Source organism: Erinaceus europaeus, chromosome 8 (genome assembly GCF_950295315.1).
Source record: "Erinaceus europaeus chromosome 8, mEriEur2.1, whole genome shotgun sequence".
In the NCBI taxonomy this organism is placed as follows: Eukaryota; Metazoa; Chordata; class Mammalia; order Eulipotyphla; family Erinaceidae; genus Erinaceus; species Erinaceus europaeus.
Window position 1 is genome coordinate 63,786,631 of NC_080169.1, and position 25,125 is coordinate 63,811,755.

Consider the following 25,125-nt stretch of genomic DNA (forward strand, 5'->3'; position numbering starts at 1 on the left):
TTCCTCAGTTATGTCAGCATACACCTCTTTGAATAACTCACTTTTAATTAAAAGAAAAAAAAGTGATGGGGCAAGGTGGTGGCATATCTGGTTGAGCACACATAGTACAGTGCTCAAGGACTCAGGTTGGAGTCCCTGGTCCTACCTGAAGGGGGAAGGCTTTGTGAGTGGTGAAGCAGTGCTCAATTGTCTCTCTGTCTCTCTTTCCCTCTATCTCCCCTCACCCCTTGATGTCTGACAGTCTATATCCAATAAATAAAGACAATAAAAATAATAATTCATATTAATTTTGAGCTAATATTGGTTGAAAAGACCATGTATGTCTTAGAACTATACTTTCGTACTTCTTCAAAATTATTTACTCCACTTACCAACCACCAAAATATCGGACCTTTCCTATCAACCCATTTTTATCCACATTTGATAATCTCAATTCTTAATTTTTTTCATTTGACTTTTTTACCTTGTGTTTTTCTCTTGCTTTTACTATATATATAATCACTAAAGTAATTTTTGTGTTATTTCTCATGAGGTAGGTCTTCACATAACATAAACATTGATCATAACAGTAAATGACACAAAGGGCCTGAATAGTTGAAAGAATAATTATAATGTAAATATCAAAGTGACTGGTTTATTTTTTTCAATTTTGACATTTAACTATCATATAAGACCAATTTAATGTGACTAGTTCCTTTAATTGTCTGAAAAACTCTTTATTGTTCCTTCAATTCTGATAACCTCAGAGGGTCATTCAGCCTTCTCTGGAGGCTTTTTCTATTCAGCGATTTTTAATATATTGTGCTCTTCCCTTCTGAATTCAGAGTTCCTGTGGAGACATCACTAATAATCTTATGGCATGTCTATTTGTTGTTGTTTTTTTTCTTTTTTTATACTTTTCCAGTTTTATCTTTCTCTTTAATCTTTGCTGTCTTAATTATGATATGTTTTCTATATGTTCTTTTTTATTTCTTTATTGGAGGATTAATGTTTTAGAGTTGACAGTAAATACTATAGCTTGTATATGCATATATGTTCTTTTTTAACATTTTTTATTATCTTCATTTATTTATTGGGTAGAGACAGCCAGAAATTAAGAGGGAAAGGGGTGATAGAGAGATAAATAGATAATAGATGGATAGATAGACCTGCAGCCCTGCTTGAACACTTGCAAAGCTTAGCACTACAAGTGCACACTGGAGACTCGAACTGGGGTTTTTGCACATTGTAACGTATGTGTTCAACCAGGTGCACCATTACATTACCCCGCTATATGTTCTTTTAGGATTATTTTGCTTGAAACTCTTTGAGATTTCTAGACTTCAGAGTCTATCTCCTACTTTGGTTTCAGGAAATTCTAAATTATATCTTCAAATTTTAAAAAGCTACCCTTTCTTTCTTCTACTTATGGAAACCCTTATCAAGTAAATTTTGTTCTTGTTAATGTTGTCCCATAATTCTCTTATATTATTTTCATTTGTTTTCAGTTCTCTCTTTTTCCTTTTTATTTGGTCTACAATGATGGTTTCTTCTACTTTAGAATTAAGTTAACTGATTTGGCCTTTGACTTCTGTCTGCTGATAGGCCCCTATACTATACTGCTTTTGATCACCTACAGTATTACATTATTAATAATTTATTCACTGACATTTTAGATAGAGGCAGAGAGAAACTAAGAAGGGAGGGAAATATAGAAAGGGAGAAAAAGGACACCAGCAGTACCCTTTCACTACTAGTGATGCTTCTTGACTGTAGGTAGGGGCCAGAAGTTTGAACCTGAGTTCTTGCACACTGTAATATGTGCACTTAACTACTTTTGCCACTGCCTGGCCCTGCTCAGTTATAGTATTCTTTATTTCTCTGATTTCTGTTATCACTTCATATACTTTTTCTACTTTATTAATATTTTCTTCCATTCATCTTCTCCATTTCTGAGTATTTTCATATTGTTTTGACATCTCTAGGAAGTTTACATATGTCTGTTGCATTTGGTTGTGGTTCCAGATTTTTGTCACTATTCATCAGTGCAAGTGGTTCCTTTAGTTTTTCTTATAATTATAATAAATAACTTTTTTTTGTCAGTAGACTTCAACACTAAGGCAAGATGCCTACATACTGACTCTACCATTCTTCCCCATCCCCCTTTTTCTTTCCTGAAAGATACAGAGAGAAATAGAGGAAGACAGAGGCGAGAGAAAAGGAGATACCTGTAGCCCTAGTCCACCATTAGTGATGCTTTTGTCCTGAAGATTATGTTGAGAATGAGAAACATGCACAAGTGGCCCTGGAATGTGCTAAGAAGTTCAAGACTTATCACCTTATCAGTGGTCAGCAGCAACCAGATTGCCATGATACAGGTTCAAGTCTGCAAGAAGTCTAGCCTCCCCCCACTCCACCCCCCAACACACACACACCCAGCCGAGGTAGTAACAGAGCACACAATTGGGGCTATCAGAAAGTAGAGTCTAGTAGACTGCAAAGGTTGTCTTGAAAGCATTGTGAACACCTTATCCATTTACACTTTAGAAATTTCTTGGGATGCTTACTCACTATAAGGTCACAGCTTGTTTTTTTTTTTTTTTTTTTTTTTAGCAGTCATGCATAGGCCTATTAGACCTGGTCTGTTTCCTGCCAGATTTATTATTCTTGATTAATTATGCTCACTCTTCAGCTAAATTATCAACTTGATGGGGGCAGGTAGGGGTCTCTCCATGGGATCCCCCACAAACCCCCACTCTGAAACCTAGCACCCAGTTCTGTAAAAATGGAGATTAAATTCCAATATGGCATCTATCAATACTGTCTGTAAAGCTACATAGACCAGTATGGCTCATACTAATGACTCCCACTCTATTTTAAGTATAATTTCTTGCCTCTAAATTCAGTGTTACAAGTCAGATTAAGGTTGGGGTGCCAGTGGCACAATTTTCATCACTGTTCCCCAGAGTAAATGCTTCATACCTTAGAGCTTTCTTCCCAATTTCAGCTGGGTTTCACAGAGTGGGATTTCTTTTTGGTGAAGACATCTCTCTGTGTCCTTACCATATGCATGATGCCACTTCCTGTGGAAGTTTGTTAATTTGGGTCTCAGGTTTATTTCTGTGAAGTTGCTCTACCTTTTGGTGCAAATTTGCCGTGATTATGAAAAGAGATAAACACAAATTATCCTTGCTCAGTCACCCTTGCTCGTCCTCTTTGGACTCAACATTAATGTAAGTAAAAATAAGAGAGGATATGTATATTTTTTGAACTATGTAATTTCAAGCCTTGCTTTTATTTTCATTGACAGTACCATGAGTGATTTAAGAGAGATAGGCAATCTGGTTTGTTTCTTTACATTGAACTCATGTTCTTCCTTATTTTACTCTATTATCTATCATGCTTTGCTTTGTAAAAATGTTGATGGTTTTTTGCTATGGAATTTAACTAGTCCTTGCAGCATTTCCCTAATAGATTGTAAGGATTAAATTCATCCTCTATCAAAATGTAGTATGTGTAATCTGTGTCCTACAAAACTAATGCATAATCTAACTTTTTAAAAATTATTTATTTATTTATTTATTTATTTAAGAAAGGATTAATTAACAAAACCATAGGGTAGGAGGGGTACAACTCCACACAATTCCCACCACCCAATCTCCATATCACACCCCCTCCCCTGATAGCTTTCCCATTCTCCATCCCTCTGGGAGCATGGACCCAGGGTCATTGTGGGTTGCAGAAGGTAGAAGGTCTGGCTTCTGTAATTGCTTCCCCGCTGAACATGGGCTTTGACTGGTCGGTCCATACTCCCAGTCTGCCTCTCTCTTTCCCTAGTAGGGTGTGCCTCTGGGGAAGTGGAGCTCCAGGACACATTGGTGGGGTCTTCAGTCCAGGGAAGCCTGGCCAGCATCCTGATGGCATCTGGGACCTGGTGACTGAAAAGAGAGTTAACATACAAAGCCAAACAAATTGTTGAGTAATCATAGACCCAAAGCTTGGAATAGTGGAGAGGAAGTGTTAGGGAGGTACTCACTGCAAACTCTAGTGTACTTCTGCTTTCAGGTGTATATTTTGCAGTAGTTTATAGGTACGTGTGAACATATGCTCTCTCTCACAGAAACTGGTGTATATCTAGTTTTTGGGACTTTGTTAGAAAGTGAACCACCTGAGATGAAATTAGAGTATACTATGAAAGGAAAGGTCTCACCCGAGTAATGAAGCTGAAGGGTTGTCATTCCACACGTGAAGTCTCTGGACACAGTCTGAAGTGAAGCATGTTGAGGTGGCCATCGTTGCATTGGTTAGGTTGTGATAGGTGGATGCAATATTATTTGATATGGATTGGGAGAGGCATACGGGAAAGTGGGCCAACTTTTAAGTCTATAACTACTCCATAAACTTTGACCATTTCATAAATTTATTTTTATTATTTAAGATTTATTTATTTATTAAAGTGAAGGTAGAACTAGATCAACACTCAGGCACATGCAATTCCAGGGATTGAACTCAGCACCTCATACTTGAGAGTGCAATACTTTAATCTACTGCGCTACCAAGTTTCCACTCCATAGATTTAATTTTCAGGGGGGAAAAATCTTTTGCCTACAGTTTTAGTTGTATGTTTTATTTTTTGAGGGCTTGCTGGTAGAAGGGTAAGTCCAGCCAAATGTTGATCAAAATCTTGCTAAAGTTCCTGATTGATTCTGATGCTGAGAGCAGCAAAATGTGTTCATTATTTAAATAAGCTTAAGCTGCCAAATGACTCATAAAGGCAACCTCATGTCCTGTGCCAAGGTGTCATTTTCATTAAGTGTGAGATTGCACCTGAAGGACAGTTTAATTTGCAGCTGCTCATAATATTTCGACAGAGTGGTACTATTACAAGTGGCAGGTGGTGTCCAAACGTGAATTTTGCAAGAAATGCCATCTGTGGGATGAGGTATGAAAGAATTTCAATGTGGTGGTAAAAGAGATAAACAGGAAAATAAAAGAAAGGTGTATTGACTCTGTATTTGTTTCTATTATCATGTCTAAAGATTCCACACTTCATATATAACATTGACCCAAGATTAGTAAATATTATTGCTTATCTTCCACAGAGTGCTCAAGGCATTGCAAAAGGACCGCAGTACCTGTAAAGTTGCTTCCCCAAAGGCATATCATTTAAGCTATCCAAATGAGAGGATTCTTTCCAGCTCTATTTCGCTTTCCTAGTGTTTACACTGTAGTTTTATGCCATTGAGATTAATGCACTTTGATCTAATTTAAATGGATTTTGCCATATTCTTTTGATTTTCAACTTTTCATACAAATAGACTTGCTTCACATAGCAGGAAATATTTCAAATTGTATAAGCTTGAAGATTATGTAAAATATTTATTCCCTGAAATATTGTGAACTATAAAGAGTGTTGCAATTTATAATTTTATCTAAGGAATCTAACTCTTTTTTTTTTAATTTACTTATTTATACCCTTTTTATTGCCCTTGTTTTTTATTGTTCTCATTGTTGCTGGATAGGACAGAAAGAAATGGAGAGAGGAGGGGAAGACAGAGGTGTGGAGAGAAAGATAAACCCCTGCAGACCTGCTTCACCACTTGTAAAGCAACTCCCCTGCAGGTGGGGAGCTGAGGGCTCGAACCAGGGTCCTTACACAGGTCCTTGCACTTTGTGCCAGCTGCACTTAACCCACTGTGCTACAGCCCAACTCTCAGGAATCTAACTCTTAATCACTGGAGGTTCTGTATATATGTGTCTATTCATTTCAGTGAACCTGGTCACAGTGAAATCATGATTTTTCACCTGGAGACTAAAAATCAACACTATCACTTAGAGAGGACTACAGAACACAGATTTAAAATGAAAAACTCAAAAATTTGTTTATTTCTGTTTGATATTTGATAGAGTAATGGAAAATAAAGCATATTCCTTTGTGAATAACACAAGCATGTTTAGGTTCTGAAAGAGAACTAATGAAGTAAGCTAGTCTGAATGAACTTAGTAAAACTTTTCTATGGGGAATTTTTGATGACAAGGAAACTTATTGAATTGCTTGTAATTTCGTAGGACATGTTAATTTCTGACATCCAACATCTGCATAGTTTTTAATATTGTAAAATGGAAAAATGTGTTTTCTGTTATTTTAATCCTATTGATGAAATATAATTTGGGAAAAATTTCAGAGAGATAATTAATGTTAATGCTGTAACACAAAAAGATGTAATCAATAAAAGAAAGAAAAGCTTCATCCAGGTTAAATTTTAAAAAAATATATGACATTTGAGAATATTTTAAAAACCCAGTATGCTTTCATAACTCTTAAAAATAGTTGTAAATTAGTGCCAGGATATAACTCTTAGGGTAAAATGCACACTTTACTATGCATGAGGTCCAGTCACTGGCAAAACATGGGGGTACCACACACAGAGAAAACTCTATACACCCCCTCTTTCTCTCTCTCTCTCTCTCTCTCTGTCAGATTGTAAAGAGTTTGCCTAGAGTGGTAGAATCACACATATATAAAACTCAGAAGGAAGGAAGGAAGGAAGGAAGAATGGAAACAGAATTTCAAATTTAAAAACATACATAATCTTTTCTAGAACCTATAGCCCAAATAGTGTCTAACATATAAATAAAGCTTAATAAATTGGGTTAAAAGTAACAGTTGCTGGAGATAGCTCACCTAGTAGAGCATATACTTCGTTATGTGTGAGGACCTAGATTTGAGTCCTTGGCTACTGCATAAGAGAAATATTATGAACTGTATAGTACTGTTGTAGAATCTCCACTCTACTCTCTCTGTCTCACCCTCTTTGTCTCTTACCCTCTTAATAAAAACTACTGGGGCCAGGTAGTAGCACACCTGGTTAAGCGCACACAATTTAGTGCACAGGGATCCAAGTTTAAGCCTCTGGCCTCCACCTGCCTGGGGAAAACCTCAAGACTGAAGCAGGGCTACAGTAGGTGTCTCTCTGTCTCTTTCCTCCCTCTACCCCCTCTCTTCTATCAATTTCCCTCTGCCTCTAACCAGTAATAAATAAATAAAAACATTTAAAGAAAAGATAAAAAGAAAAATCTACCATGTGTACACTTTCCCCCCCCTCAAAACCCTAGCAGCCCATCCTTATCCTCTAAAATGTATATGACACAAAATGTAATTTTTAAATTTTAAATCAATGATTTTTGCCTGTTAATCCATCATTTACTCTACCTTTCCCTCCTTTTCCTCCTCTTCCTCCTCCATCTCTCCTCTTTATCCTTTTTCTCCTTTTTGCCATTCTTCTGCTGCGACTCTTTCCCTCTTCCTCCTCCTTTTTCTACCAGAACACTGCTAAGCTTTAGCTTAATGTGGTGCTTGGATTGAACCTGGGACCTCTGAGGCTCTGGTGTGAAATTCTGTTCTGTAACTGCTATGCTATCTCCCTGGCCCTATTTTATTCATTCACTCATTTAAAATTATGTGTTGTTTCAGACATTTATATTTAGCCAGAAATAATTAGGAAATAACAAGGGGTTCAGCCTACAAAGAGAGAGAGGAAAACAAGTGATTAAAATAGAGTTTTATAGATTATAATTGAAGAACATGCACCTGGTGCTAGGCAAAAATGTTCATGTGAAAAGGTGATAGATAGTAAAAAATAATTTGGAGAAAGAGATTGAGGTAGAAAAAACAGATTGACTTTCAGGAGAAAAAAAACAAAGACCTATATTTGGGTAGTTGCAATGGAGCAGGATCAAAAATATGCTCAGAGGTGTACTTTGTTATGCTTGAAAGCTGAAGGCAGTGTAAGAGAGGAAGTAGTATAGGACAAATAGCAAGTATGAAAATTAGGATAATACAAGGGATTTGCATTTTACAAAAAAGCAAGCTTTCTTTTGTATGACTATTTGTGTGAAAATAAATACAATAGAGCTTATACTGTTATATTGTTTTCTAGAATGGTAAAGTGCATTCACTTTGGGATTGAGAAAAAAATTGTGAAAGTTTTCTGGAAAGATAAGTCAAGGTTTACTTGGAAATAACACTGACGTTGGTTTAATTTTCACATTAGAGATACTCTAAATTATCTAACTGGGAAGAATTCTGACTTTTCTCTTGTACTACTAAATGGCCCTAAATTGTGGGGCATTTTATAAATATATAATCTATCTTTAGTTTGTTTTCTGATTTAGAGAAACAACCTTAGTTGTCTTTCAGATTACCACTCTGGTTTGAAACGTGCACAATTTCACCATTTCAGGGCAGACTTTTTCATTCCATTAGAGAGACAGACATCATAGTACTGGATCTTCTTTTGGTGGCTTGGTGTTACTGGATGGAAATTTTGTTGGCTTGCCAAAAGAAACAGAGAATGTTGTCTGGGGACTGAAGAAAAAGTGCATCTCAAACCCAGGAGAAGTATCTGAGTCTAGGAATAATCCATGGATAAAGCCACCAGTAAGTGACAGCTTAGATTTATTTCAGGGTTAAAGATGAAAAATGTAGAGGGAATGCCAGCAGATTTGCGGGGAAACTGGGCCAGGTTTATTTGAAAGAGGGAAAGTGAGGGTACACACTCAGAGAGAGTGTTGGCAGATCTTGGTTGATTCCATGTTTACTATTTCTGCAGTCCTGATTATATAAATTCTGTCTGGGATAGGTAATGTTTTCTCAGGAAAGAAGGGCTAATGACTATCATTACATACCTAGAATATGAGGAGATTTCCTAGAAAAGTTGGGAGTTTTCCTAGAATTTGATACTATCCTCTTTTATGACCATATTTGTTTCTCTTAGGACTGTCATGGTGTAAGGTGAAGGATAGGACCTCTCCCGATTTGTATGAAGATTGAATTACAATGATGGTATAAAGAGGCTCATGATCTCCTTGCAGACATTTCAGTTGTGACCTGGCCATCAGTTACTTTCTTTAGTACTTGCTTACGATTTTGTGTTTAGGGAAGAGATTTCTTTGGTGCCCAGCAAGTTCTTCTGGTTTTGTACTGGTATTGGTTATGCAGCCAGAACCTTTACTATGGATTAGAAGACAGCTTATGCAGATTTATTTATTTAAGTATTCACTTATTTATTATATTTTGGGTTATTTCTTTGGCTGAGTTTTTTAGATAGGAAGGTGAAGGTAGAAAGGCATGAAGGGGGACAGGGTATAGAAACCAGAGCACAGAAGGCTCCCTTCAGTGTGATGTGGGCCAGGCTGGAACCAGGACCTCTTATTTGTCAAAGCAAAACACTATCCAACTGAGATACTTTGATGGCCTCCTTAGGCAGAATTTAAACAGATGTGTCCATCCTAAGGTCTATTGAAAGAAAACATCCAGAAGTTTTTAAGAAGTAAAAATTGTTTCATTTTCAAAGTATAAAAGATCAGGAGGGGTAGATAGCATGGTTATGCAGAGACTCTCATGTCTAGGGGTCCAAAGCCCTAGGTTCAGTCCTTGGAACCACCGTAGGCCAGTCAGAGCTGATCAGTGCTCTGATTTTAAAAAAGAAAGAAAAAATGAACAACAAAACAAGGACCAGAAAAGGACCTAGTTACAGACCAAGAGACAGAGACAGAGACTTCCTCTATTAGCTAAATGAATAAAGAATGAGAAAGTATGTGTTAAAAGTATAATTTTCTATTTCTAGGCACCGCCTGGACTATATTGTAAATTCCAAATGCACCCAGCCAATAGGGAAACTGGAGAGGGATTTTTTTCATTAGGGAATAAATGCTTGTTCTTATCTCAGATAGATGCATACCAGCATGACTGATTGCACAGAATCAAATAAATGTCTCACTTCCCATCTTTCTTTAAGTTAACTGAGTCTGTTCTTGGGGAGAATGGGTTAATATATTTCTGATAGGTTGGAAGTGGACAAATTCTAGCCTGGACACTGGGAACAACCGGATTTATGTCCTCCAGACAAAGCACTTTAATTTAATTAATTTTTTTAGAGAATTTATTTATTTATTTTTGAGAAAGATAGGAGGAGAGAGAAAGAACCAGACATCACTCTGGTACATGCGCTGCCGGGGATCAAACTTGGGACCTCATGCTTGAGAATCCAATGCTTTATCCACTGCGCCACCTCCCAGACCACAAGAGGATTTTTATAATGCTTTTCATCCCAGTCACCCCTTTACCTTTGCCCTCTTACAAAGTCTACTTGAATGGCTTAGCAGAGTTCTTTCTTTGTTTGGGTTGGTTTGATTTTGTGTTGAGTATTGTCATTGTCTATAAGCATTATCATGGTCATCACTGCTGTGTTATCATGCTTTCAACATGCTTGTTCTGGCCTACTAGTTCCCATGTTTTTAGCATAGTTAGTGCAGATAAATGCCGCACCATTTTACTGGGTCTGAGTGTCTTCTTGTTACTATTATTGCTCTATTCTTTGTGATCTAAAGAAGAAAATCTTATGTCATAGACCTAGAGAAGATGCTCCTAAAATTGTACAACTTCAGAAATTTCTCTTAGAACTTGGACCAATAATCTTAGTAATTTCCACCTGCTAGCTTTGCCATTGGCTTTCGCAGCTTCAGCCTGCATCCATGTTTTCTACTAGACCCTAACAGAATAATAGGGAAGATAATTATAGAATACTTAATTAGAGGGAGCTGGGCAGTGGCGTAGTGGGGTTAAGCGCACATGGGGCAAAGTTCAAGGACCCATCAGGATCCCGGTTCGAGCCCCTGGCTTCCCACCTGCAGGGGAGTAGCTTCACAAGCGGTGAAGCAGGTCTGCAGGTGTCTATCTTTCTCTCCACCTCTCTGTCTTCTCCTCCTTTCTCCATTTCTCTCTGCCCTATCCAACAATAATGATAGCAATAACAACAACAATGACAAAGATGATAAACAAGGGCAACAAAAAAGGGGAAAATGAATTAATAAAGTTTAAATTTTTTTTAAATAACTAATTAGAATGTCACAACTGGGTGTGCGACAACATGTGCAGTGCCATCCTGAAACATCTTCAGCATACCTTTTTTAAATAACAGTTATCATTTTTTAAATTTCTGTCTTCGATTATTTGATACAGACAGCCCAGAGTTGAGAGGGAGACAGACAGAGAGACACCTGCAGCACAGCTTGACCACTTGCAAGGTTTTTCTCCTGCAAGGAGTAGTTGGGGGCTTGATGTGTGTGTTCAATCTGGTGTGTCGCCACCTGGCCTTGAGCGTGGCATCTTTTGATGACACTGGAACCAAAAAGCTTTTGGTCTTCAATCTGTGGCCCCTCTCCCTGCCTGCCATCACTGCCCTTTTAATCAAAGTGAAGATTTTCTAAATTTGAGATAGTCAAACACTGATTTCTTTTAAATTCTAGAAGAGAGGGGAGTCGGGCTGTAGTGCAGCGGGTTAAGCGCAGGTGGCGCAAAGCACAAGGACTGGCATAAGGATCCCGGTTCGAACCCCGGCTCCCCACCTGCAGGGGAGTCGCTTCACAGCCGGTGAAGCAGGTCTGCAGGTGTCTATCTTTCTCTCCTCCTCTCTGTCTTCCCCACCCTCTCTCTATTTCTCTCTGTCCTATCCAACAACGACAACAATAATAATAACTACAACAATAAAACAACAAGGGCAACAAAAGGGAATAAATAAGTAAAATAAAAAAATAAATTTTTTTTTTAATTCTAGAAGAGATTAACTAGAGAGCTATTTTATTTTGAATTATAAATGGAGTATTTTTCAAATGTAAGATATGCTCTGTATTTTATGAAAGTCTTATATTAAGTTAATAGCATTTCTTTGGGGGCTATATCTGAAGACTATATCCAGTTTTCATTCACCTACAAGATCCTCCCTGCCAATAGTGTCAGATATTGAAAAAGAAACTGGATACATGCCTTTTCAATATTATAAATGCATTTGATAGCTCACATTGTTTAATTTGTTGACAGTCTTCAAGGAAAACAAGGGAGTTCTGGTTTTAGACAGAGTACAGTCAGGGTGATGTAATAATTTATGCATGTTGAGCTTTCCTGGAAAACTTGAATATTTATGGGAATAGATGGTCTTGTGCAGTTGAGGAATTTGCTGCAATCATCCATGTGGGGGAAAAAAAAAAAACAGTGGAGAAAAACTTCCTTAGGGCCATGGCATTTTACTGTGAAAATGAGAAAAGTAGTTGTAGGTTGAAGGTCAAGGTGAGCTTCATTATATAGACTCCAAAGGCTAGTTTTGTCTAACCAAGTGCTTAGGGTCCTTAGCATTACAATGGTATTTATAAGGTTCTGTGTTGGGCAGATTGAAGTCAAAAGAATGTAATTGTTTAACTTCCCTCAGGGAAGTGTTTCCATGCCTTTCACATTGCCTCCTGTTAGATTTTGCTTTGCTTTAAGGGAAAGAGCTCATTTCTGTTTTATTGGGTTGTCAGAAAAGTCATGACAAAAAGGAAGCCAGGTGGTGGAGCATTTGATTAAGTGTACACATTATAATGCAAAAGTACCCAGGTTCAAGTGTTTGGTCCCCATCTGCAGGTGGAAAGCTACACAAGTGGTGACTCTTTCCCTTTTCTTCTAAAATCATTTTAATTGTCTTTATTTATTAAATATAAACAGCCAGAAATCGAGTGGGTAGGGGGAGATAGAGAGGGAGAGAAAAAGAGAGACATCTGCATCACTGCTTCACCACTAGAGAAGCCTTCCCTCTGCAGGTGGGGCACGGGGGCTCAAACACTGTAATATGTGCGCTCAACCAGGTGCACCACTACATAGCCCCTCTCTTTCCCTTTCTACCTCTTCCTCCTCTCTCAATTTCTCTCTGTCTCTATTCAATGATAAATAATAAAAAATATAATGAAAAAAGAGAAGAAAGTCAGAAAAAAAAATACTCCATGGCTTTTTTGTTGTTGCCCCCAGAGTTATTGCTGGGGCTCAGTGCCTACACTACAAATCCACTGCTCCTATTGACCATTTTCCACATTGCTGTTGTTGATGTTGTTGGATAAGACAGAGAGAAACTGAGAGAGGAGGGGAAGAAAGAGGGGGAGAGAGAAAGACACCAGTAGATTTGCTTCACCTCTTGTAAAGCAGACCTCACTGCGAATGGGGAGCTGGGAGCTCTAACTAGAATCATTGCACTGGTCCTTTCACAGGTCCTTAGGCTTTGAGCTATGTGCACTTAACTTGGTGTGCTATGGCCAGGCACACTCTATGACTTTTCTAACAGCCCAATGTGAAGGAAATGAAGAAGTACAAAGTTGAAAAGTTTTGATGGTTCTCCAAACTATCGAATTGTGTTGCTCACATCACTTTTGCAGTGTTAAGGCTAACTGGGAACAAAGAGGGACATCGCTGCATTTAGTTTCTGTGTGGTAGCTTGCATATATTTTCAGTCTAATAAAAGGTAAATGGATGTAAGAACTTGATATTCTGTAAGTATTCAAATATTCATATGAACAAGTATACTAATTCAGGACATAATGTTAAGCATACATCTCCATTGCTCCAATACAAAAGCAGAAGAATGTATGTTTTTTGTTCCTTTTATTGTTATTCTTTAACTGGATTAACATGAGAGATTCACATTGATCATCTATTTGAAGCACCTTTTAGTGTTATCATAATGACTGACAATAATACATTTGTTAACATTTTGCAAAGTTATTTCACGTGGGTTTTAGAAAATGTACTAATATATATATTTATTATCATTATTATTAAGGAATGATGGCTTGCAATATACTTGTTGGCAAATCTCTGAAAACCATTCTCACTCTTAATTTAGATCCTTTCCCTCCACTGTGCACCAGAAGGCCAAAACCCATTCACCACTTCCTCTATCTTTGGCTTGATTGAATATAGCACATCAAGTCCATGTTCCACCATGTGTATTCTTTTTCTTTCCTTATTTATTTTATTTAATTTTATTTTTTGTCATGAGAGAGATGGCAGACAGAAAGACATAACAGAACACCAATATATCTGCCATTTACAATATTTGACTTGTTTTCTTCCTTATTGTTATGTCATCTAGTCTCTCTCACATTCAATCTAATCCTGAGTCAACTCTCCGGCCTATCACCTCCTTTATTTAAACTTAGAATATTGGATTTGTTGGGATAGTTTGTGACAAGAAACGTGAACACAATTTGAAATAAAGTCAATTTGAAAAGAGTTATCTGACTTCTGAAAGGTATGAAACCTTTAAGAAATGGAACTGAGTTTTTTCATATGTAGGTTTGTGTTATGTATTGTGGAGACACATTATGCATAAATATGATGCATTTCTGGGTATCTAACTTTAACAGTGGCATAGTATTAGATTTTAACATGATAATCCTATGTTTATCATACTAACAATTCTCGCCATTCTTAATAAGACAGATATAGAAGACTTATTACTGTATATAGGCAAATCAAAATTTGTGAAAACAATGTTTTAACAATTATTAAGGTTAAAGGTATCATACAGGGAGCCAGGTGCAGGTAGTGGCACAACCAATTTAGTGCACTTATTACAAAGCACAAGGAACAGGGCTGGAGCCCATGCCCCACACCTGCAGAAGGGAAGCTTCACTAGCTGTGAAGCAGGTCCGTACGTGTTTTTCTTCCACCTCTCTATCTCTCCCTCCTCTTTCAATTTTTCTCTGTCTTATCAAGACAGAGAGAGAGAGAGAGAAAGGGAGAGAGATGGAGAGAGAAAGATTGAGAATTGACCACCAGTAGCAATAGATTCATAGTGCCAGCGCTGAGCTCCAGCAGTAACCTGGTGATAAGAAAAAAAAAAAAAAAACACTCTTCCAAATCCTGGTATTGAATCTGTAGCTCACCTGGAGAAGTGTCTGCTTTGAGATGCCTGTGACCTATGTTGGAGCCACTAACACAGACACACACACACACGCACACGCACACACACACACCAATACCACTGGGAAAAAAATTCTCTTTCTGGCTAAAAAAGTCAGACTAGTGAGGCCCCATTGAGGAGAAATAAAGAGTACTGGTACTAAATGAACCCAAAATTTAAGTAATCATTTACCTAGTGTTACTCTACCAACATACTGAACTTTATATGAATAGGTAATATTTCATATAATTTACATTACTTACAAAGTCTGTATAATCTTCCGTAGAATTATAGGAAAATACAGCCTGTGGTACCACAGTATGTATGGTTTTAGCAAAATGTTAAAAGAAGTTTACAAGAACAGACCACCCCATAATAGTGATTATTTACAGGCACAAAAACTGTCTAAATGTCATGGGTTGTATAGAAATAAATTTAATTTCAGGCTTTTGATTTATTTCTTGGTAGTGCTAAAGTATGCTTATACCTTGTCGTTAACTCAATAACAACACGTCATGGTATAAAAGTATATTATTATAAGAATTTAAAAACTTACAATGTTCTAAGCTTTTTTATGAAAGAAACTCATATTTTTAGTATACTACATATTAAATTCCTGAGACGGTTACATGTTTTGTGTGTAGTTTGAGCAGAACCATACCAACCTACTTATTTACAAAAGTAAATTTTGAGGCAGAACTCGTAAGCATCACTGGTATACATTCTACAAAATCTTGACAGTTTCACTTCCCCCGTTTGCTCTTTTGCTAAAGTATTCACTGAATGGCCACTGTGGTTTTATGTATGTCGAGGATCATTGCATCAAATAAAACATGACAGACCCTTGTTCTTTGTAATTTGTTTCACTGGGATAGGGAGGAAGACAGACAAAAAAACAAATAGAGATTAGACATGATGGAATACTATAGCAAGGGTTTTAATGATGTCAGAGATGTTAAGTCCTACACTTTACCTCAGAACTTCATTTCTGACTGACAAGCATGTCATATGTCCTGAAGAAAATGTTCTTATATTTACTTGGATCTTTACTTATATCCTATTTAAAGCACTGGGATCCTTACTTCTTGCTAATCTTTGTTTTCATGGATTATTTGCCTCCCAAATTCTCTTGGTGTTTCTCTTCTTGTTCTTGTTTCTATGGTTTTACCAATGACTGAGATCATATAGTATTTATCCCTCTCTTTTTGACATATCTCAATGCAGTTCTTTCAAGTTCCAACCAAAATGAAGCAAAGGGGATTACTTAATCATTTTTAAATTCTAGGAAGTATTTCATTGTGTGTATATATTGCAACTTTCTCACCCACTCGCCTGTCATTGTGCATCTAGGTTGTTTCCAAATTTAAGCTATTACAAATTGTGCTGCTAGAAAGAAGATAGTAGTACATAGACCTCTTCGGATAGGTGTATTATTATTATTTTAAATATGCAAATTGTTTTACCATTATATACAACCTAAATTGTGTGGTTAAAGTATTTTCTTTTCTTTTCTTTTCTTTTTTTTTTGCCCCCAGGGTTATTGCTGGGGCTCTGTGCCTGCACTGCAAATCCACTGCACCTGGAGGCCATGTTTTTCCCATTTTTGTTGCTTTTGTTGTTATTATTGTTATTGTTGTTGTTATTGTTGAATAGGACAGAGAGAAATCGAGAGAGGAGGAGAAGACAGAGAGAGGGAGAGAAAGATAGACACCTGTTACCTGCTTCACCACCTGTGATGCAATCCCCTGCAAGTGGGGAGCCAGGGGTTCAAACCAGCATCCTGATGCAGGTCCCTGTGCTTTCTGCAAAGTGCATTTAACCTGCTGTGCTACTGGCCAGCCCCTGTATATATATAACTTTTTTTTTTCCTCCAGGGTTATCATTGGGGCTCAGTGCCTGCACTATGAATCCACTGCTCCTGGAGGCTATTTTTTTCCTTTTTGTTGCCCTTGTTGTTTATCATTTCTGTTGCTATTATTGTTGTTGTTATTGCTGTTGCATAGGACAGAGAGAAATCAGAGAGAGGAGGAGAGAAAGACAGACACCTGTAGACCTGCTTCACCACCTGTGAAACAGCCCCCCTGCAGCTGGGGAGCCTTGGACTGGAACATTTTGGCCATATGCGCTTAACCCAGTGCACCACTGACCAATCCCCGGTCAAAATATTTTCATGTGTTCTCCACTTAAGATGAAAAGCAAAACAAATTCAAAACTGCCAGTCCCTGTTCAGGGCGCCATTATGCTGGGTTAGCTTCTCGGGCGGGAGACACACGACCAGAGACTCATGGCTGAGTGGTACGCAGTTCAGTCTTTATTCATGTGGAATGCAGTGCAATCTAAGCCAAGCTATATAAAACTAAACTATAACCACAATCCTGTCCTTATATATATATATATACTTGCCAAGTAGGGTGGAAACAGGATGTGACATAGAGAGGGTGGAGTGAAAAGTGACTGATGCAAATCAGGGTGTACTAGGAGAGGGGGCAGAGCAAAAAGACATCATGAACCAGTGGGGCTTAAACCAATGCCCTGCAGTCAGGGCAGTGCTTAGCTAACAGTGGTTTATGTAAATACACTACAGTGTTAAGCAGGGGGGATTAAACCAATGAAACAGAAGGGGTCTTAGAAGCATACCAACACAAAACTATAAAAACAGAGCTATCATGCAAATGAATCTTACTATTTTATTTTTTAGTAGTATTGCAGGTGCATCATTTTAAAAGTATTTGGAAGGGTAAAATGTAACAGAGAAGAAATCTCTAAGGAAGGGCTGAGAGAAAACTTGAACTTTTGACTACCTGGAAGAGAGTTGGCATGGGTGCCATAAGAAGTAACTAAGGAAAAGGTGACATCTCATGTAGCAGGGACCAAATCACAATGGCTTCCAATTACTAGAAGGATTGTATCTTATTTTATTTTATTTTATTGGCGGTATTAATGGTTTACAATAATTCCATTTATTCATGTAAGTGTGTTTCACGGTTTATAGTAAGTACAGTCTTGATACATATGTAAAATTTCTCCGTTTTCTGGAAAACACCCTACCCTGCAGTCTAGGTCCTCCTCTGCCATCATTCACTAGGCTATGACAACCACACTGCTTCCCACGAGAGTCCTTTATTTTGGTGCAATACACCAGAACCACTCCAAGTTCTGCTTTGTATTTCCTCTTTCTGTTTTTGTTTCTCAACTTGTGTCCATAAATGAGATCATCCTATATTCATCTCTCTCTGGCTTATGTCACTTAACATGATTCCTTTAAGCTATGATGAGGTGAAGAAAGTGAATTCATCATTTTAAAAATGTTTTTATTATCTTTATTGGATAGAGACAGCTAGAAATTGAGAGGGGAGGGGAAGATAGGGAGAGAGACAGAGAGATACCTGGAGTCCTGCTTCATCACTCTTGAAGCTTTCTGCCTACAGTTTTTTTTTTTTCCTTTGATATAAAGGAATAATCTGTAATAAATTTTTAAGGTAACATTTTTTAAAAGATTTTTAAAAATTATTTATTCCCTTTTGTTGTCCTTGCTGTTGTATTGTTGTAGTTATTGTTGTTGTCATTGTTGTTGGATAGGATAGAGAGAAATGGAGAGAGGAGGGGAAGACAGAGAGGGGGAGAGAAAGACAGACACCTATAGAACTGCTTCACCACTTGTGAAGGGACTCTCCTGCAGGTGTGGACCCAGGGGCTCGAACCAGGATCTTTAAGCTGGTCTTTGCCCTTTGTGTCACGTGCGCTTAACCCGCTGTGCTACTGTCCAACTCTCTGTAACATATTTTAAAATACAAAAGGAATGAGCTCAGCAAAGATTAGTTTCTTAAAATACATCAACTACGAGTTAAGAAAAATAGGAAATAAGGACTGTGATGTTTGTTATTATTTATTCAGTATTGATTTAATTTATATTTTAATTAATTTAATTCTATATTTTATTTCTCAGATCCAAGGTTCATTAGTGCTCACCTCATTCCAGAAAGTGACAACCCTGAAGATGATAAAGTTTATTTTTTCTTCCGTGAAAATGCCATAGATGGAGAACACACTGGAAAAGCCACTCATGCTAGAATAGGTCAGATTTGCAAGGTGAGATAAACTAAAATACATTCAAGCAAACTAACATATATTCACTGCCCAATCACAACTTTTTGTTTATCTTCCACAATGAAAATTATGCTTTAAATATTCCCTGATCACAAATACTTAAATGGCAAAAGTTATTGGTAACCTTATAACTGCTTCTGAGTAATTTTTTTCTTTATCAGACTTGTAGATAAGGGATATAAGGCTTTATTTCTCAGTTACATTGACTGAGTGTAATATGAAATCCTCATTAAAGAAACTATATTCTTACAACCTTGGAAAGTCTATTGCTTTGTATTCTCAGAGCTAGCAACATTTTCTGTAGCTTTTTATTTGCTGCTGAAATAACATAATAAAAATATAAGAATGAAAATAACCTACAGTTTTATAAATAGGAGATAGCAGCCTCTGTAAATAAGTACAAATATAGACACCTAATTTTGAACCTTTAAACTTTATTTGTGATATTTAATTTATTGTTAAAAAGTGAACTAATACTGTGTTAGGCTACTAGATAAATAATTGTATTTGTCCCATGAACACTCAGATTGATCCTCACAGCTCTGTTATGATATGCTTACAATACTGTTTTTTCCTTCACCACTTTATTGTGCAGTGTATATGAAAAAAAAAAAAGCCAACAGTTGTTACATATTAAGGATGATTTAATCTCAGGAAAATTACAAAGCTCAATCCAGAATCGTCTGAAAAATAATTTCTATGAAAATATAATTATTTTTTAAATCTCTGCTTTTATTTATTTATTTTTGATAGCCTCTTTCCTACCCCAATTATAATCTATTGATTTATCTCTAGTATATTTAACTGAAATTTTGACTATCTGGAAGCATACAAAGAGTAGACAAAATATCTGAGAGTCCTTATAAACTACAGATGATATCTAGAAGCATAAGTTACAAGAGTTAAAAATCTTTATAATATATAAATTACATAAATAGAACATAAATCAGTATTATATATTTCTAAGAATTTTTCCATTATTTAAAAATTATGCAAATAAGTATTACTTTAAGTGACTATATGTTTTCACTAAATACATGCCATCATTATATAACTAATTTGTTAGGTTAAAATTCAGTTTAGTTATTAATGAGGAGATATTTTTATTAAATATAGTTTCTTAGGAATGAGTTTTCTTTTAAAAACCTCATGCAAATATTTTCTTAAATTAATATTTTAAAAGTAGCAATTGTCTCAATTATTTATTTAATTTTTTTGGTGGCATTTTGCTTTTGCTTTATTTGATAGGACAGAGAGAAATTAAAAGGGGAGGGGAAACTAGAGAGGGAGAGAGAGGGGAGACACCTGCTTCACAACTCATGAAGCTTCCCCCTGCAGGTGGGGGCAATTGTCTCAAATATTTCTTGTTAGAATGATTTTTGTACTATTTTCAATATGAGTTATAAAAACATGCAGTTACTCTTTTATTCAATAAACACTTTCTTTTTTATTTCTTTTTTTAAATTTTTTAAATATTTATTTTATTTATTTATTCCCTTTTGTTGCCCTTGTTGTTTTATTGTTGTAGTTATTATTGTTGTTGTCGTTGTTGGATAGGACAGAGAGAAATGGAGAGAGGAGGGGAAGACAGAGAGGAGGAGAGAAAGATAGACACCTGCAGACCTGCTTCACCACCTGTGAAGCGACTCCCCTGCAGGTGGGGAGCCGGGGTTCGAACCGGGATCCTTATGACAATAAACACTTTCTAAGTGCCTACTATAGTCCAAGCTCTAAGCTAAATTGTGTACGTAAGCTAATGAGCAAAACCCATATTTGAGAAAGTCACTTCAACCAAAATAAAGCAAATGTGTAGAGTGGTAGCAAAATGGAAATGTGACTTTTTAATACTATGAAACATTTATTAAGACTCTTTCCTTGAATAAAGTTTGAGTGACTTATTAGACCAAATTCTGAAGTCAATTTCTTGTGATGGCTATTTGAAATTCTTGATTCTAAGAAATGAGAAAATATATTTTGTATCTTTCTCAAGATAGGAAGATAACAGAAATATTTAAAATTATAATTACATGCACAATTCCTAAATTTTGTTTTCTCACTTTTCAGAATGACTTTGGAGGCCATAGAAGTCTGGTGAATAAATGGACAACATTCCTCAAAGCTCGTCTGATTTGTTCAGTACCAGGTCCAAATGGCATTGATACACACTTTGATGAATTACGTAAGTAGTTAATTATGTTGTAAGAAAATATTGGTTTAGACATTTTTATGACCATAAATAATATAAGTTTGTCCAATTTTGTTTTCAACCAGAGGATGTATTCTTAATGAATTCAAAAGATCCTAAAAATCCAATTGTATATGGAGTATTTACAACTTCCAGGTAAATAATGTATACTGTTTTATTATGATAGAAAATTCATGTTCTTCATAGACTTTCCTAATACATATATGGCTTGTGAAAAATAGATTTAGAAGCAAGACATATTGATTTAGTTTTGATCTATTGGACATTTTCGGGTCATCAATATAAGTCATTAGGTAAGTAGGATTTTAAGAAAATAAATGTTATCTAAGAATGCCATCATCATAGTAAATAGTACTATGCAACAATTTGAAATATGTATGTTATATCCTGTGTGTAATTTTGACTTTAAATATTTTAAAATAGCATACAATTTACAATAAACTTACTAGTAAATTATAGAAATTCCTTATAGTGAAATATTTTCCCCTTTGGCATAAAAACAGTATGAGAGCTAAAGTAACAAGTATGGGAGGTACAAATTAAACAAAAAGCAATTCATTTCTTAGTTTATACATTGATTCTCAGATCTGAGTGTACATGAGTATCATCCAGGGAATATATTAAAAGACTTATTTTTAGTTGTCCTTCACTAGAATTTCTGACTCAGTAGGATTTAAATAATATCTAAGAACTAGCCATTATAATCAGTTCCCAGGTGATGCCTATTCTTATGGTCTAGGACCATACTATGGGAATCACTGGTTTAATAGGCATAATTATTTCACATTTGAACATAACATAAAAGGAAAGTCTGTGAGTCTTCTTAGCCTTAAATCATAAGACCACCTTCCAATGACAGTTGGTTTCAGCAACAGATAATGTAAACAACTATGTAAAAACTAGCACATAGAAGTTTCAAATTGTAGCAAATATGTACTGATTTACTCAATATACTATTATGAAAATATTAAATTATATTATTAGCTATTGAATTTACTTTATGAAGGGACCCATATCATCTGAGACTAACTAATGTCACAGAAAAGTGCCCACAGACCTGGTCTTTTCTTCATGAAACTTGCCTATATACAAGAATTTCTGATAATGAACTGTTAGGAACACATGTATTTCATTTGGTCACTTTTATGTTTAATTTTCTATGGGAATAGATTGAAAAAAGGATAAGCATTCTACATTTTAAATGTATACAACTGTTTTATATCTTTGTGGAAATATAGTCCTCAAGCTATATTTATACGTGAAAATTAATGGGGAAATAAAGGCAGCACGTTCCGTTTTTTTCTATTAATGAATTTTTGCTTAGCAAAAATAATAGGGATGATTATGATAATAGCCCATATTGACTAGGGTGCAATAACTACTAGCTTAAAATGGTTTTCCATGTTAGCAAGAAATTATTTCAAATGACTTCCCACAGATCAAACTCTTATTTGATCTAGTAAAATGTTGGTGCTTGGGGATTAAAACTAACATGATGTAATCTTTTATTTGAAATTATCCATTCATTTTTCAGAGCAGTCTATGCTTACTAGATGTTTGAAAATCAACATTTGAATTTTGAAAAATCATAGTTTGTTGACTCCTATGTTGTTAATACAAATATACTTGACAAACACTGAACACAGTTTGCATCAGCTAGGGATTTATATCAAACCTATGATAATTGCCATCTGAAATTTATGAATTCAGTACAAATACTTTATTATCATTGTATAAAGATAAAAGTCTGTTTTGATTTTTATTTTTAAGTAACATCTTCAAGGGATCAGCTGTTTGTATGTACAGCATGAGTGATGTGAGAAGGGTGTTCCTTGGTCCCTATGCTCACAGAGATGGTCCTAATTATCAGTGGGTGCCTTTTCAAGGAAGAGTCCCATATCCACGACCTGGAACTGTAAGTGACAAAAAATTTTAAAATAGGAAATGGAAATTGTATGCAGAAGTTTTTTTTTTTAATTTTATTTATGGGTTAATTGTTTACAGTTCAGTTGTTGACACATAGGTAGTTTCTCATCTCTCTGTGATAGTTTTCTGCAAACGTTTTCACTCCCAACTTAAACCTAGACCCTTGTACAAGCATAATATTTCATAACTATTTGAGACAGAAGAGAAAACCAAAACACCACTCCACTATCTTACTCCCTAGACTGTGCCACGTGCTCCCTGGTGTGACTAAGACACCTCATCATTGTAAGACACAAACTCTACTGGTTGAGCTATTTCATAGTCCATTACTAAAGTTCTTCTTTAAAGCATCTACAAATAGATATTAAATATTGATAGTGTTTTTAAAAACACAAGACTATAAATGAAAACAAGATGAGAACTTTCTGTGTTATCATGGCATTCTACATGAAAACATTCTTTTTACCATTTACTTACCAGTTTGTTCATTTTGGATAGAGAGAGAGAGCAATTGAGAGTGGAGGAGGCAGATGAGGAGAGAAAAAGACACCTGCAGCACTGGTCCCTCATCTGTAAAGTTATCCTCCTGCAGGGGACCAGGGGATTGAGCCTGAGCCTTTGCACATGGTAACGTGTGCTCTACTGCGTGCACCACTTCTGAGCCCCACAACATATCATTTACAGAACTTACAATTCAATTTCCATGCTTACCAAAGCTTGCCCCCTGCAGGTGGGGGATGGGGGCTCAAACCTGGATCCTGTGCATTATAACATGTGCACTCATCACCCACCCCCCCATTGTTTTTAATTTGTTGGTGAACAACTTCGTACTCCAATTTACTTTTCTTTGACTTATTAACAATAGTGTATTCTAAATAAAAACGAATTCTTTTTGGGCTTACTCCAACAAAACTGCCAGAAGAAGGAAATACCTTATTTGTTTTTTAAATCTGTAGAGATAAATTTACTAATACCAAAAATGACAATTATAATATTCTAGTATCAGCTCAGTTGGGGAAAAACCTGTTTACTGACACTCAAATATGAAATTAGAATGGGATTTCCTTTACATTTTTTAATGAAATCTTATATTTAACTAGTGTTAGGTAAGAAAAAACAGCAACAGGTGATGGTGCTTCTAGTTGAGAATACCTGTCCCCCTATATGGAAACCCAGACTCAAGACTCAAGTCCCTATGTGCAGAGGGAAAGCTTGATGAGTGGTGGTGCTATGCTGTAGATATTTCTCCTTCACTCTCCCTCTCTAATTCTATTTCTCACACTCTATCACAGAGAAAGGAAAAAAAAAGATAGACATTTTTTAAATGATATCTGAGAATACTGGACAGGCAGTGAATCCCAGAAATAATTCTGGTGGCAAAAAAAAATGAAGACAATAAAATAATTATACAATAAACAATAAAAATGTATAAATTATTTTAATTTGCATCATGCACATCTAAATGTTTGTAAATTATTTTGATATGATAATATAAAAGCAAACGTCATGAAATAGGATTTTATATAAGTATTTGATATCCTTATAATATTAAACATGTAGTTCCATAATTTACTTAAAGTAATTTCTATAATACTTTAGTTGCCTCATTAGTGAATGTCGACATATGTATGTATATACATATACAAAGAGCATATATAGTCATTTGAAGATAGATATGCCTTTCCTTTCAAAAATGTATTTTGTTCCTCATGAATTATTAATAACCTATACCAACATAATGGCAAAGATAATTGATTTCTTCTTCTAAATCTCTTAAAAGTTCAAGATCCTCTCTTAATTAAATTTCAGCTCCCAAGCTCTTACATCAAATAGCAGTCATTACTTAAGTAGAAGACAAAAATTAAGACTTGTCTATACTGTACTTAATACTTAGAACATTTTTTTAAAGTGACGTTAAAAGAGACACAATAAAATCTGATTTTTTTTCATTATTGCTTTATTTAGGTAGAGCATTTATTTTCCAAGGTGCCATTGTATCATGTGCCATGGGGTAGTCTTTCTAACTCTCTGTGACAACAATCTCTAGTTGAAATCACCCTGGTTGGTCAATTTCTGTGCCATGCAAGTTGTTAAACACTTTCAGTAGTTTATTTCCTTATTGCCCAAAGTGCTTTA

At 35.9% G+C, this 25,125-nt stretch overlaps 1 protein-coding gene across 7 annotated transcripts in view; it reads left to right on the top strand.

The window, feature by feature from the left end:
• SEMA3A (semaphorin 3A) overlaps window positions 1–25,125 on the top strand; it is a 535,675-nt gene that overhangs the window by 461,977 nt on the left and 48,573 nt on the right. For all 7 annotated transcript variants that reach the window (XM_060196315.1, XM_060196317.1, XM_060196321.1 and 4 more), the window contains 4 exons: window positions 18,697–18,839; window positions 20,922–21,036; window positions 21,129–21,198; window positions 22,834–22,978. In XM_060196315.1, the coding sequence (XP_060052298.1) occupies window positions 18,697–18,839; window positions 20,922–21,036; window positions 21,129–21,198; window positions 22,834–22,978 (473 nt within the window). The remainder of the gene's footprint in view (window positions 1–18,696; window positions 18,840–20,921; window positions 21,037–21,128; window positions 21,199–22,833; window positions 22,979–25,125) is intronic.